Source organism: Saccopteryx bilineata, chromosome 5 (assembly GCF_036850765.1).
Source record: "Saccopteryx bilineata isolate mSacBil1 chromosome 5, mSacBil1_pri_phased_curated, whole genome shotgun sequence".
Classification (NCBI taxonomy): domain Eukaryota; kingdom Metazoa; phylum Chordata; class Mammalia; order Chiroptera; family Emballonuridae; genus Saccopteryx; species Saccopteryx bilineata.
Window position 1 is genome coordinate 66,112,248 of NC_089494.1, and position 12,233 is coordinate 66,124,480.

A 12,233-nucleotide genomic window follows, 5' to 3' on the forward strand; every position below is an offset into this window, starting at 1 on the left:
GCTGAGAATATGGAGGGTCATGATTATATTGTTTACTTTTGTATGTTTTTCGATTTTCAAAATAAAAAGTTTATTTAAATTCTGCATAACTGATGTATGCCAGTGGATACTCTTTTTTTCATACACCTGGTCAATCCCACCTCCCTGAAGCATTTCATCACTACTACCCTGGGTAACACTCTAAAAAGTCACGAAATCTCTCGTGTGCTATCACTTTACTCACGTAGAAAACAGTAACCCACTAATATAAGACCAACAAAAAGTATCCAGGCATTTGAGCATAAAGTACCCACACTCATGGTCAGAAAGTCACCTTCTCAATCCACCTCCAGCAGACTGAGGCACAGTCAGTCCCACTCTGTGGCTCATGTCCCAGCCCAAACTGCTGCTAAATACAGAACTGTAGTTAGGAGAAACTAATGAACCGCTGAATGGCACAGGAAAATCAATAGACAGAAGAAGAAGGCAAGTGACCTTCTTCTGCCCATCCAACTCCTGTGCTTTGTTCCTGAAGGGGGAAAAGAAAGAGAACATCAGTATGCAACTGCCAAAATGAACAAAAAGAGTCATCACCCCAAAGCTCTGTAATCTGTTTCATCTTGTCCCTGAAGAAGAAACTGCCCAATGACACAGAAGTGGAATCTGCCCAAGGCTAACCACAGAGTCACACAGGAGGAGAGAAATACACACACTTAACTAGCTGGGTGGGCACCAACACGGACAACCAGTGAAATGTCTAGAAGGAAAATGAATAGGCCAAGATGAGCCTTGACTTCAGCAATAAAAGGAATCTGTGGAATAAACTTCACATGTTGTCCTTAAAAGTGATGTGTTTAGTGAAGAAGACTGACAGATATTTCCTGGTAAAGTTATATAAAGAACATCAAGGCAGAAAGAGAATTTTTCAGGTACCTAGGACACATACCCTCAAAACAATATAAAAGGCAAACAAAATAGGTTTCTCTCCACAGCAACACTCAATCGTCAATACAAAATAATATATACTCTATGTGCACCAAGTTCTGAGAGAGAAAAAGTAGGAACCAATATTTTTAAATCAGTGATGAAGTTAAGTTCAAAACTTATATACAGAAATCAAAAGTTTTTCTAAATATAAAATGTCAGAAAATAAATACCATTACAACAGGAATCAAAAAGTGAAATACCTTGTTAGACTAGCTATTATCAACAAGATAGGTAATAACAAGTGTTGGAGAGGCTGTGGAGAAAAAGGAACCCTCATTCACTGCTGGTGGGAATGTAAAATAGTACAACCATTATGGAAGAAAGTATGGTGGTTCCTCAAAAAATTAAGAATAGAACTACCATATGACCCAGGAATTCCTCTACTGGGTATCTACCTCAAAACTCAAAAACATTGGAATGTAAAGACACATGCACCCCCATGTTCATTGCAGCATTGTTCACAGTGGTCAAGACATGAAAACAACCAAAAAGCCCTTCAATAGATGACTGGATAAAGAAGATGTGATACATATATACTATGGAATACTATCAGCCATAAGAAATGATGACATAGGATCATTTACGACAATATGGATGGACCTTGATAACATTATACTGAGTGAAGTAAATAAATCAGAAAAAACTAAGAACTATATGATTCCATACATAGGTGGGACACAAAATGGAGACTCATGGACATGGACAAGAGTGTGGTGGTTACCAGAGGGAGGGGAAGAGAGGAGAGGGGTGGGGCAAGGGGAGGGGCATAAAGAAAACTAAACAGAAGGTGATGGAAGACAATTTGACGTTGGGTGACGGGTATATAACATAATCAAATGTCAACATGATCTGGAGATGTTTTCTCTGAATCTATGTACTCTAATTGATCAATGTCTCCCTTTTAAAATTAATTGTCTAAATAAAATTTTTTTTAAAAAAGTGAAATACCCATCATTAAATTTAACAAGAGTACAGTAGAAGGTACAGAAAGTAAAAATTTTAAATCATGGAAATAAAAAGAGGCTTAAATAAATGGAAAGACACATATCTTGTCCTTAGGACACTTTACTGTAAAGATGTTAATTCTTCCTAAAGTTTTTCTTGAAAGTAAATATTATAAGTTTTTAATTTTTATTTTTTTAAAGAATTTGACAGAAAACTTGGAACCTGGGCCCTCCAGGAAGTGAGATAAGAAACTGATATATAATGACTCAAAAAATAAATAAAGGTAGAAGTGGATAAACCACAATTTAAAATTTACAAAAATACTAAGCTATTCTTCAGAAGAAGCAAGACAAACAATCTTTATAGTATGGAAAGGTCGGTGGCAAGCCAAAGTACAAGGTGGTCCATTCATACGGGATAAGGCAGAGTCTCCCTATGGTATTCAGACAAAGAATAAAACCAAGGAAGAAAAAAAACCACCCTAGTTTGCCACATCAGTAAAATGATTGGATACACAGAAAACAAAAAAGGGATTTGACAAAGGGCATTAAAATTCATCCAAAAAATTAAAAGTGAAAACAGGAAATTCTGAAAAAGCAAAATTAGGAAACAATGTAAACAGATATTAAAACAGTATGCAGCCACAGTAGTCAAGACATTATGCTATAGCACTAGACATAAATAGAACAGAATACAATATATATAGGTAGATGAAAATACATAAGGAAATAGAGTTTATGATCAAGATCACACTTCAAATCAATAGAGAAAAGATGGACTAAATAATACTATGCAATAAATAGTGTTGGCTTAATTTTCTGGCTGTTTAGGAAAAGAAGTTAGGCCAGATCCCTACCTTACTCCTTTCACCAAAATAGATTACAATAGTTAAAAAAATGTTAAACAAAATAAAACACAGGTAAAATATATTATAATCTCAGAATAGGCAAGGGCTCTTTCCAAGCAGAAAATAAAACCCAGAAGCCATAAAGGAAGAAATAATGATGACTGTAATTGCGTAAAGGTAAACATTTCTCTACAGCTAATCTTTTAGAATTATTAACATTTTTCTAAAAACAAACTGGGTAAAAATATTTACATCAATAAATAATTTTCTTATTTTATCAAGACACAATAGGTTAAGAAAAGGAACAACCTAATAGAAAATAAATTCAAATGTGTAACTGACATAGAAAAGATGCTAAATCTTACTCATAAATTTTAAAGTGCAAATCAAAATATTGAGATGTCATTTATCTACTATCAGACCAGATTTTTTATTAAACTTTGATAATAGTATTTAAAAGGATCTGGACACATAAGCAGTTAAGACAATATAAGGGAGAATATAAATTGGCACGATATTTTTGAAGATAACAGTCAAAATCTTTCAAATACCACAGTTCTACCAGAGGCCTTTATTCTATATATGCAATCAAAAAAGCACACTTAGATTCATCATATTAACAGACTGACAACAACTATTTAATTCTTAATAGATGCAGAAAAGCACTTGACAAAATTCAACATCCAACAGGATCTTTAAAAAATGCTCTTCAAACTAGGAAACACTTTGACCTAGGAAAAACCCTCAAGTCAACATCACACTTAATTGTGAAAAACTGAATGCTTTCACCTGAAGACCAAGAACAAGACAAGGAGGTCTGCTCTGACCACTTCTGTTCAACACTGTGGTAGATCCAGTGTAATAAGGAAAAAAAAATTTTTAAGCATCCAGACTAGAAATTGGACAGAAATAAATAAATGGTATTTATTTGTAGATAATATGGTTATCTATATAAAATAAAATCTGATGGACTTAACAAAATAAGCTACTAGAATTATAACTAAATTTATAAAAATTATAGGATACAAGACCAATTTTTAAAATCAATCATATTTCTATATACCAAAAAAAACAGTGCTGAAATAAGTTATAGCCACATATAGAAAGAAAAAAAAATCTCTACCCTCTATAAAATTAAAAAACATTATAGTCCTGTCTTAAAAAATTTGTGAGAATAAGAAACAAATCTCTACCCTTACCTCATTCTACATATAAAAATTAGCTTGAAATTGATCATACAACAAATGTAAGAGTTAAAACTGTTAAACTTTTAGTAGATAGATATACAAGTAGATGTTCATTGTAGCATTGTTTTTAACAGAAAATTACATATAACCTAAAGGTCCATCATTGCATCTAATAAAGTCATAATAATTACATAAAATGAAATACAAACTAGCCACATGTAACTGCTTAAATGAAATAAGGTAAGTCTTGTGTCAACTAATATGAAAAAACTGCAAAAATATACAATTACAGCTTCTAAAAAGTTTGAACAGTGTATAAGTATTCTAGTATGTGAAAATAAAAAGAACATTTGCATTTATAGCTATTTGATGTATAAATTTATATGTGTACATCTCTATATATGTATGCTTATCTTACTAAATATTTTCCAGAAGGCTACAAAAAAATCTCTTCTTCTTTGGGGAAAGATACCAGGAGTCAGAGAGGTTGGAAAAGGAAGAATTAATATATACTGTAATTTTTAAAAGTTTATAACTTTCCATGCTAGTCATTTATTTGCTGGTGCACATATTATTTTATTTTAAAAGATAAATAATTTTTTTAAACAAATAAAGGAGCTCCACAGAGAAGACTTTTCTGGCCTGGAGTCATACTGAAGTCACAGGGGAGCAGAAAGCAGGTGTAGCAGTGGACGCCCATCTTAAGAAGAAGAAAGCAGAGAAGAAAGAAACTAGTGCTCGAGAGAGGGTTTGCAGGTGGGCTCACCATGAATTCTACATTCAAGCCATCTGAGATGTGTTCGCTTTGTTATCTGTCCTTGGAGATCCATGAAATTTCCTACTGCATTCTTCTAAGAAACTCCCCAACCCTACCCTTCTTACAAGCTGAACCCCTCACAGGCTTTAGTTCCTAACAGTCCCAAAGGAGCCTGACCTGTACCCTTGTTGAACACCCGGCGTTACTTTATTGTGGAAGCGCAGCTTACCTTGCTGAAAATAAAGCAATCGGAAGCATGTACCTTATAAACTCCTGCAGTCAGCCAAGCTTAGCAAGAATGATTTAAATAGAAACTTGTCCAGCAACATTTGATACTTGTGAGAAAATCCATGATGAGGATTTCCATTTCTGAGTAGAATATTAGAATATTTTGTCTGTTATAATACGTTCTATATGAGCCAGAAATCATAGAAGAATGCTTTCAAATCTAGCGAAGAGCTTTTAAAAAGAAATCAGAAAGAATGAAAGGTTAGGAAACTTGTAAAAATATTGAAAATAATAAACAGCCAGAGACACACAAAATAAGAAAACACATACCATGTAAGCATGAACAAATTAAAGAATAATTCCAAACTAACATGTAAGCAAATGTGCTATATACCATGGTAAAGGCTGGTAAAAGACCAGGCCCGTGTGTTGGAAATGGCTTCTTCACAAACCAAACCTGTCAGCACCTGGCTAGATAGAACCCACTCAAACACAACTCAGATGACCTTAGGAGGTCTTTCCTAACCTTCCCACTAGAGGTGGCTTTCCTTTATGCTCCCCCTGCATTGTGTACTCTTTTCTAGCAGTTGTCACATTACCTTAGACCTCCTGTGGGATGGAAGGCCTGCTGTGGCGAGGGGACAGGGAGTGACACTACAGGGAGGCAGGGCAGACAGGAAGTGGCCACAATCTAACCGGAAGGTCTCCCTTCTCCTACAGGCACATGGGAAGGAAGCCAGGGCTGTGCTGCTGCACAAGGGGCAGGCAGTGCCAGGCTAATTCTAGAGCATGAAAGAAAAACCAAGGATTTCTTCTTGTCGATGGTGGAAAATGCACGGAACTGAAAGCCAGGAGACCTGGTCTGGAGGGGCAGGCTTGTATTTCTGTGACCCTGCAAGTCCCTGAAGTCTCTTCACCTCTTTGTGCCTCCGTTTCCTCATCTGAAAAACGAGATGGTTGAATTCATCACTATTTCTCAAAGTTTGCTCCAGGCACCACTCACTGTCCCTGCTCAAACACAGAGCTCCCGACACAATCTCCAGTTAGAGACTGGGAACTGGCATTTGATAGAGCTCTCTGGATGACTCCAAAGATGGCTCGGTTTTATCTCTAAGTTCCCTTCTCTAGCATTCTGTGAATTTTAAACTTTAAACCTGTACAGATACGGGAGAATGAAAAAAGAGAATGGTACCATACTTGAATTTAGCTAATATTCAGATCGCCGTGTTACCAAATGACAAATCGGTCACGACGTTGCCCTTGCTAAGAACAGTACACGCCCACAGCTACGAGAAATGATTAACTAAATGATCAGATTGTTCACTTCCTCCCCAAAGCATGGGGAAATTTGTCTTAGTTTAGCTGCCTTAAACCTCTCTGAGTGAAATACATTAAAAATAGCTGCAAATTACTGATGACTAATGCCCTTCAATTTGGCTTCCAGCTGAGAAATTCTGTGCAGAAATAAAGTGGTTTATTATCCACAGGTCCATTCTGTTATAAACTGCAGGTGGCAAATCAAGTGGCTATGAACTATGCTGTCTCTGTGTGTTTGGGAAAAACATGCTCGAGGAGGGGGTTTCTGCACTTCTTTAAGGGAATTTAACGGCCCAGGCAAAGGGCGGAAGCTGGTGTGAGGACCTAGGAATCGGAGTAGTGCCTGACAAGGGCCAGCGGTGAGAGGGGCTGAAACCCTCCTGACTGCCCACCAACCAGGGCAGCCGTGTCTGTCCTTTGCAGAAAAGCAGTCTAAAGCAAGCACAGAAGGAAAATAACTGCGACTCACGTCAGTGACCTATTTTCTGAATCCGGCTCATCTGAGATTGGATTTGCATTCCTCCAAAACACAGCAGAACACTTCAGGCCCAGGAAATGGTGTCTGTGAGCAGTGCATGGACCAGAATGTATAACATATCGTCACCGGAGGACTTTCTTCCGACCCCGCCTCCGCGTGGTGTCTGTTAGCCTCAGAGAGCTATTATGGGAGGCGCTGACAAATCTGCCAAATCCTTGGGGGCTTTGCTTCACTGTTAGCCCAGATTAAGGTGATGGTAATTGGTAATGAGTCTGATCTGTTTAGTGTCTACAACGAGCACAAGCAACAAAATCAAAACCATCATCCCAAGACCCAACTGCACGTCGTGTAATAATTCTGATTTTGTACCCGCCCTACTTTAGGCTGCATTGCTCCTCCATTCCAGACACTGCACAATCAAGCTAATCATCTCTTTCTGAGTCAAGGACTCAGTCAAGGCCAGTAGGCAGGTTCAGTTTTCTCAGCTGCAGATGTACTCAGGGGACATGCCATGCATTTCTGATCTGAATTCCCGAGGACGGAGAAGTGACTGTTGAACTGCATTCAGCAGCATGCCCTGGGCTGTGTGCAGAGCACCAAGCTAAGAGGGCAGAGGGGGAGCTGGAAACAGGAAGGCAGGGTCTTCCTTCCTGCAGGAAGCTTCTGTTATGGCCATCAAGGTGGCATGCTGGCCTGTTTGGAATAAGCTGAAGACTGCAAAGTAGTAGGTAGTAAAAGCCAAATGGCCTTGAATTATGTGCATCCATAAATTCTGAGGAAGAGTCTATTCCTCCCAGGACCAAGACTCCAGTAAGAATGCTTCCTAGAACAGGTAAATTTAAGTATGGTCCTGAAGGAAGAAGTGAAAGGGATTAGCGTAGACACTGGAAGGAAATTCAAAACCAAGAAACAGCACTCAGAGGATGCAGATATGAGACTGTGGCTTGCAATGGGTTGCAACCACCAGTCCAGTGCTGGTCCATGAACCGGTGGTTGAAAAATACTGGTTAGAGAATAAAGATATTACCTCTGCTGGTGAATGCAGACTTTTGTGTTTCCATTTAGTGTCATAAGAACTTTAAGACTAGGCAATGTGGGCGGTTGGAGGTGTTATATTGACTTGAAACCATGTCAACACAATAAATTAAAAGTTAAAAAAAAAATCTTAATACCAGGGATAATGGGTTCTATGTTCTTGTATCCTCCACAGTATTTTCACATAATAGATATTCACATTATAGCTGGTAGAATTATAGCATCTTATTGTTGGACTGAACTTATTGATCATTCCATCTACTTGCTGAATGAATAAATGAATGAATGAATGAACAGTATATGAAACAGACCTGGTTCCTATAGACAAACCACAGTATGGTGATTACCAGAGGGAAAGGGGTAGAGCAGGGGCAGTCAACCTTTCTATACCTACCGCCCACTTTTGTGTCTCTGTTAGTAGTAAAATTTTCTAACCGCCCACCGGTTCCACGGTAATGGTGATTTATAAAGTAGGGAAGTAACTTTATAAAGCAGAGTTACAGCAAGTTAAAGCATATAATAATAATTACTTACCAAGTACTTTATGTTGGATTTTTGCCAAGTTTGGCAGAATAAATCTTTATAAAACCACTTACTATAGTTAAATCTATCTTTTTATTTATACTTTGGTTGCCCCGCTACCGCCCACCATGAAAGCTGGAATGCCCACTAGTGGGCGGTAGGGACCAGGTTGACTAGCACTGGGGTAGAGGGAGGTAAGAGAGGGTAAATGGGGATAAACGGTGATGGAAGGAGACATGGCTTGAAGTGATGAACGCACAATACAATGTACAGATGATAGAATTGTACCCCTGAAACCTATATAATTTTATTAACCAATGTCACCTCAATAAACTCAATAAAAAAAAGAAAATAAAAAGGCCTTGTTCCAGTAGAAAGATCATAGGCACAATCAAAAGGTGAAGTCTAATCAGTACACAAGACAAGTCAGTGAGTAGCAGAAGCTTCAGGAAGGCTGGAGGGTTAAACTTTGATCCCAGAAGTGATAGGGAGCCAAATCAGGTTCTGAAACAGTAGACTGAAATTAGTACAGGAAGGCTAGCAAGATATAGTCTTGAAGGTTATTGACAGCCTTGCTCAGGCCCAAGCAAAGGAGGACTGCCAAACACATCTTTGCCAGGGATTTGTCCCGGGCCCTTCCAGATGATAGAGTCCCAGTAATTTATCCTACTTCCCTTCCACACCTTCCAACCCCCCACCTTAATTATGACAATACTTATTTCCTCAAAATGGACCATCTGAAGAAAAGGACATGCTCCTGTAAATGTCTGAGAGCCTGCTCTACTTCAGATAAGCACTTCCACCTGAGAAACGAGTTCTAACACCTTCCCTGTGTGAGTACAGTAACAACATACTGACACCATTTGTATAACTTCTCTTCTGTAACAGGCTTCAAAAATAACAATAGGCAAACAAGATAGAATCTATTCATCTTTATTATATGCGGCTTAAGTGTCTGTTTGTCACCGATAGCTTATTGGTTGCTTGCGTAACTGTACTAGCCAATGGGGTGAAGTTGCCACGGCTGAACGTAAATTGAGCGGGTCAGGGGGAAGGTGAATATTTGTTTGCATTGGCAATCATCTGCTTTTGAAACAATTTAAGGCTGAACATAAATTGAGCGGGTCAGGGGGAAGGTGAACATTTGTTTGCATTGGCAATCATCTGTTTTACATAAAAACTACATCTTAACGTAATTTCTTTTAAGAATGCCTCCTAGAAAATACAGCACTGAAGAGGAGGGAAAAGGAGCTAGAGCTGCACAAAAATGGCTTTCTCGACAAAAAGAAACCACTGAGAATAGAAAGACAAGGCTTGCTTCAGTTGCAGAGCAAATGCGTCTTTCTCAGCAAAATGAGACTGATGAACATAGAGAAACAAGGCTTGCCTCAGATGCAAGACAAAAAAGCCTGTCTCAACAAAATGAGTCCCTTGAACAAAGGCAGGAGAGAAATGCAAAAGAACGACAGAGTAATGCTGATCGAAACGCAAAAAGGATTAAAACAGTTTCAAATGGAGAAACTTTCATTTTTGAGCATTCCTCTGGTGACATGAATATTAAATGTGAACACTGTCAGTCCTTAAACTTCAAGTTAGAAACTAATCAATTTGACTGTGGCAAGAAAGGATTTTCTCAATGTTGCAAGTACGGAAACATTGTAGTTCCACTAGTTGAGAATTATCCACGTAGGCAATTTCCTTTAAAACTTGCCTTTGCTATGACCATCAATAAGTCTCAGGGCCAAACGCTTAAGTGTGTTGGCATTTTTTTGCCTGAGCCTGCATTTGGACACGGTCAACTTTATGTTGCCTGTTCAAGAGTTCGTGAAAGAACGGATATAAAATTAAAAATAATTGATGGTCCTCTGCAAGGCGAGCTTAAAAATGATGGAAAGATCTACACAAGAAATGTTGTGTACAAAGAGATCTTTGACATGTGAATTAACATTTTATTATTTAAATCACCTTTATTTATTGAGCTAGCGGTGGCTCTTAAGAAATGTACCGCCAGTGGTTTCCTTCATTGCACTCTACTTTAAGCAATTAAGCAAGTAGAAGGGGGAAACCCCATGGGGCACTAAGCAAAGGGGCATCCTCGCCACCTTCCCTGGGTAATTCAGTTTGAATTAGCAGACACCTTTGCACAAATCATTTTAATTACAATTTATAATATCTAGAACAGCGGTCATTTCGTATGACCGCCGGGCTTTCTAGTTTTAAATATGCTTGAGCTGCTATCATTAATGTAGGTAACTACTAAAGCACCATGAAGATTTTAAACCTGTGAATTATATAGTGCATTATCTGTTCTCTCCAAGTAGACCTGTGACAGAATGGACACTTACTTTGTGTTACTATAGAATTACCAACTGATTCTGGGATGTTCGATTGTTTTGCGCTATACTGAGAAGGCTGGAAGGTAGCTTGTTTAGAAAGTTAATCTAAGAATGGCAGGTAAAAAGTGGCATCAAGAATAATAATATATAATAATGGTATCAAGATAATAATTGTGGCATCAATAATAATAATATGGTATCAAGAATAAGATACACACACATCAAGTCAGCAATGACTCAGTAACCCAGAAGCCAAAAAATGACATCACTATATGGTCAGCAACACAAGGACCATGTCGATCAGGTCACATATCCTAGGCCTAAGGCTGAAAGAAACAAACAACTGGATGGATGAATGGATGAATGGGTGAAAGATGAATGAACAAATGAAGAATGAATGTAATTTCTTTATGTAACAAAGGCAATTAAAATACCTAAGAAACTTATAGAGTGTTAATGTTTCCAAAGAGCTAGAAATAGTAAGAACTTCATGTTCATTCATAAATATATGTGCCCACATATATGCACACATTCCCACATATATGCACACGTTCCCACATGTATGCATATGTTCACACACACACTCCTCAAGGAGAAACACCTTCAGAAGGTGAGCACATCAAAAAGAAAGATTTTAATTTTTAAATTCTTTATACAGCAGAAACATTTCAAAACTATCAAAGCATTTTATAGCATTTTTAAATGAATTACTGCAGGTTAACATTTTAGTATCTTCCATGCATTTATGGAGTGCCAGGCTCTGCACTCGGTGGCTGAAGAACTGCTAAGGAAGGGAGAAAGATCTAACTTTTGTGTCTCTTCATCCTGAGTAATTTTTCCAAAGAACATCCTATTAAGTTTTACTCTAAACAGATGTATTTTTAGCAAGACCAAATAATCCATTTTCTTCTCTATTTTAATATCCCTATTTTCATTTCATGGGTTTTATCTCTCAATACCAAATGACATTCTAAATCAAATGAAAACCTAACCAAAGTCATCAGCTGGTACTTAAAACAAAAAAACAAAAAAAGTTCTCAGTGGTACAAGGAGATAGGATCTCTAGATGTTAAGTCTGTCCTGAACGGAGCAGACATCGAAAAAGCAGAGCAAACTGTACTCAATTTGCAATTTCTAAAATTTGGGGGCCTGGTGGTCACCTGTTTTATGACATACAGACACATGCCCACCCTGGGCACACACCGAGCTCACCTGTGTCTGAGAGGATATGAAAGACTAGCACTTTGTCTGGTTTGGATGTGTGTCAGCTTCCTAGGGGTGAGGGGGGGTTGTTCCTACACTTCTATACTTCCATCTATGTAAGGGGCCATCTTCCTTCATCATGAATTTTGAGAAATTGCTATGATATTGCCATTTAATTGCCCTAATCATATTTTTGATAACACCGTGTTGAAATTTTTTGATATTAATATTTTAAAATTACTTCTTCTGACATGCCTGATTATCAAAGTCCAGGTGGATTCATTCTATCACCATTCAGTGGTGCCACAATGTAGCAGGTCCTGGTGGTATAAAGCAGACTCCTCATACTCATGGGAATCGCAGAAGAGAAGTACAAGTTGCCATGGAAACCCAAGACAAACAGAGGTAACCC

The 12,233-nt window shown here is 37.9% G+C and overlaps 1 protein-coding gene across 5 annotated transcripts in view; it reads right to left on the reverse strand.

Moving 5' to 3' along the window:
• Positions 1-12,233, reverse strand: part of MYO3B (myosin IIIB) — a 577,608-nt gene that overhangs the window by 510,501 nt on the left and 54,874 nt on the right. The window contains exons 1-6 of one of the 5 annotated variants that reach the window (XM_066280403.1): positions 6,717-6,780; positions 5,788-5,871; positions 4,965-5,161; positions 3,548-3,650; positions 475-508; positions 314-385 (exon numbers count right to left, since the gene is read on the reverse strand). The exons of 1 other annotated variant lie outside the window; for it this stretch is intronic. In XM_066280403.1, coding sequence (XP_066136500.1) covers positions 314-385; positions 475-488 — 86 coding nt within the window. In that variant the 5' untranslated portion in view covers positions 489-508; positions 3,548-3,650; positions 4,965-5,161; positions 5,788-5,871; positions 6,717-6,780. Of the gene's footprint in view, positions 1-313; positions 386-474; positions 509-3,547; positions 3,651-4,711; positions 4,911-4,964; positions 5,162-5,529; positions 5,616-5,787; positions 5,872-6,716; positions 6,846-12,233 lie in introns of those variants that run through there. 3 more of the 5 variants (XM_066280405.1, XM_066280406.1, XM_066280404.1) reach the window with 3 other exon arrangements.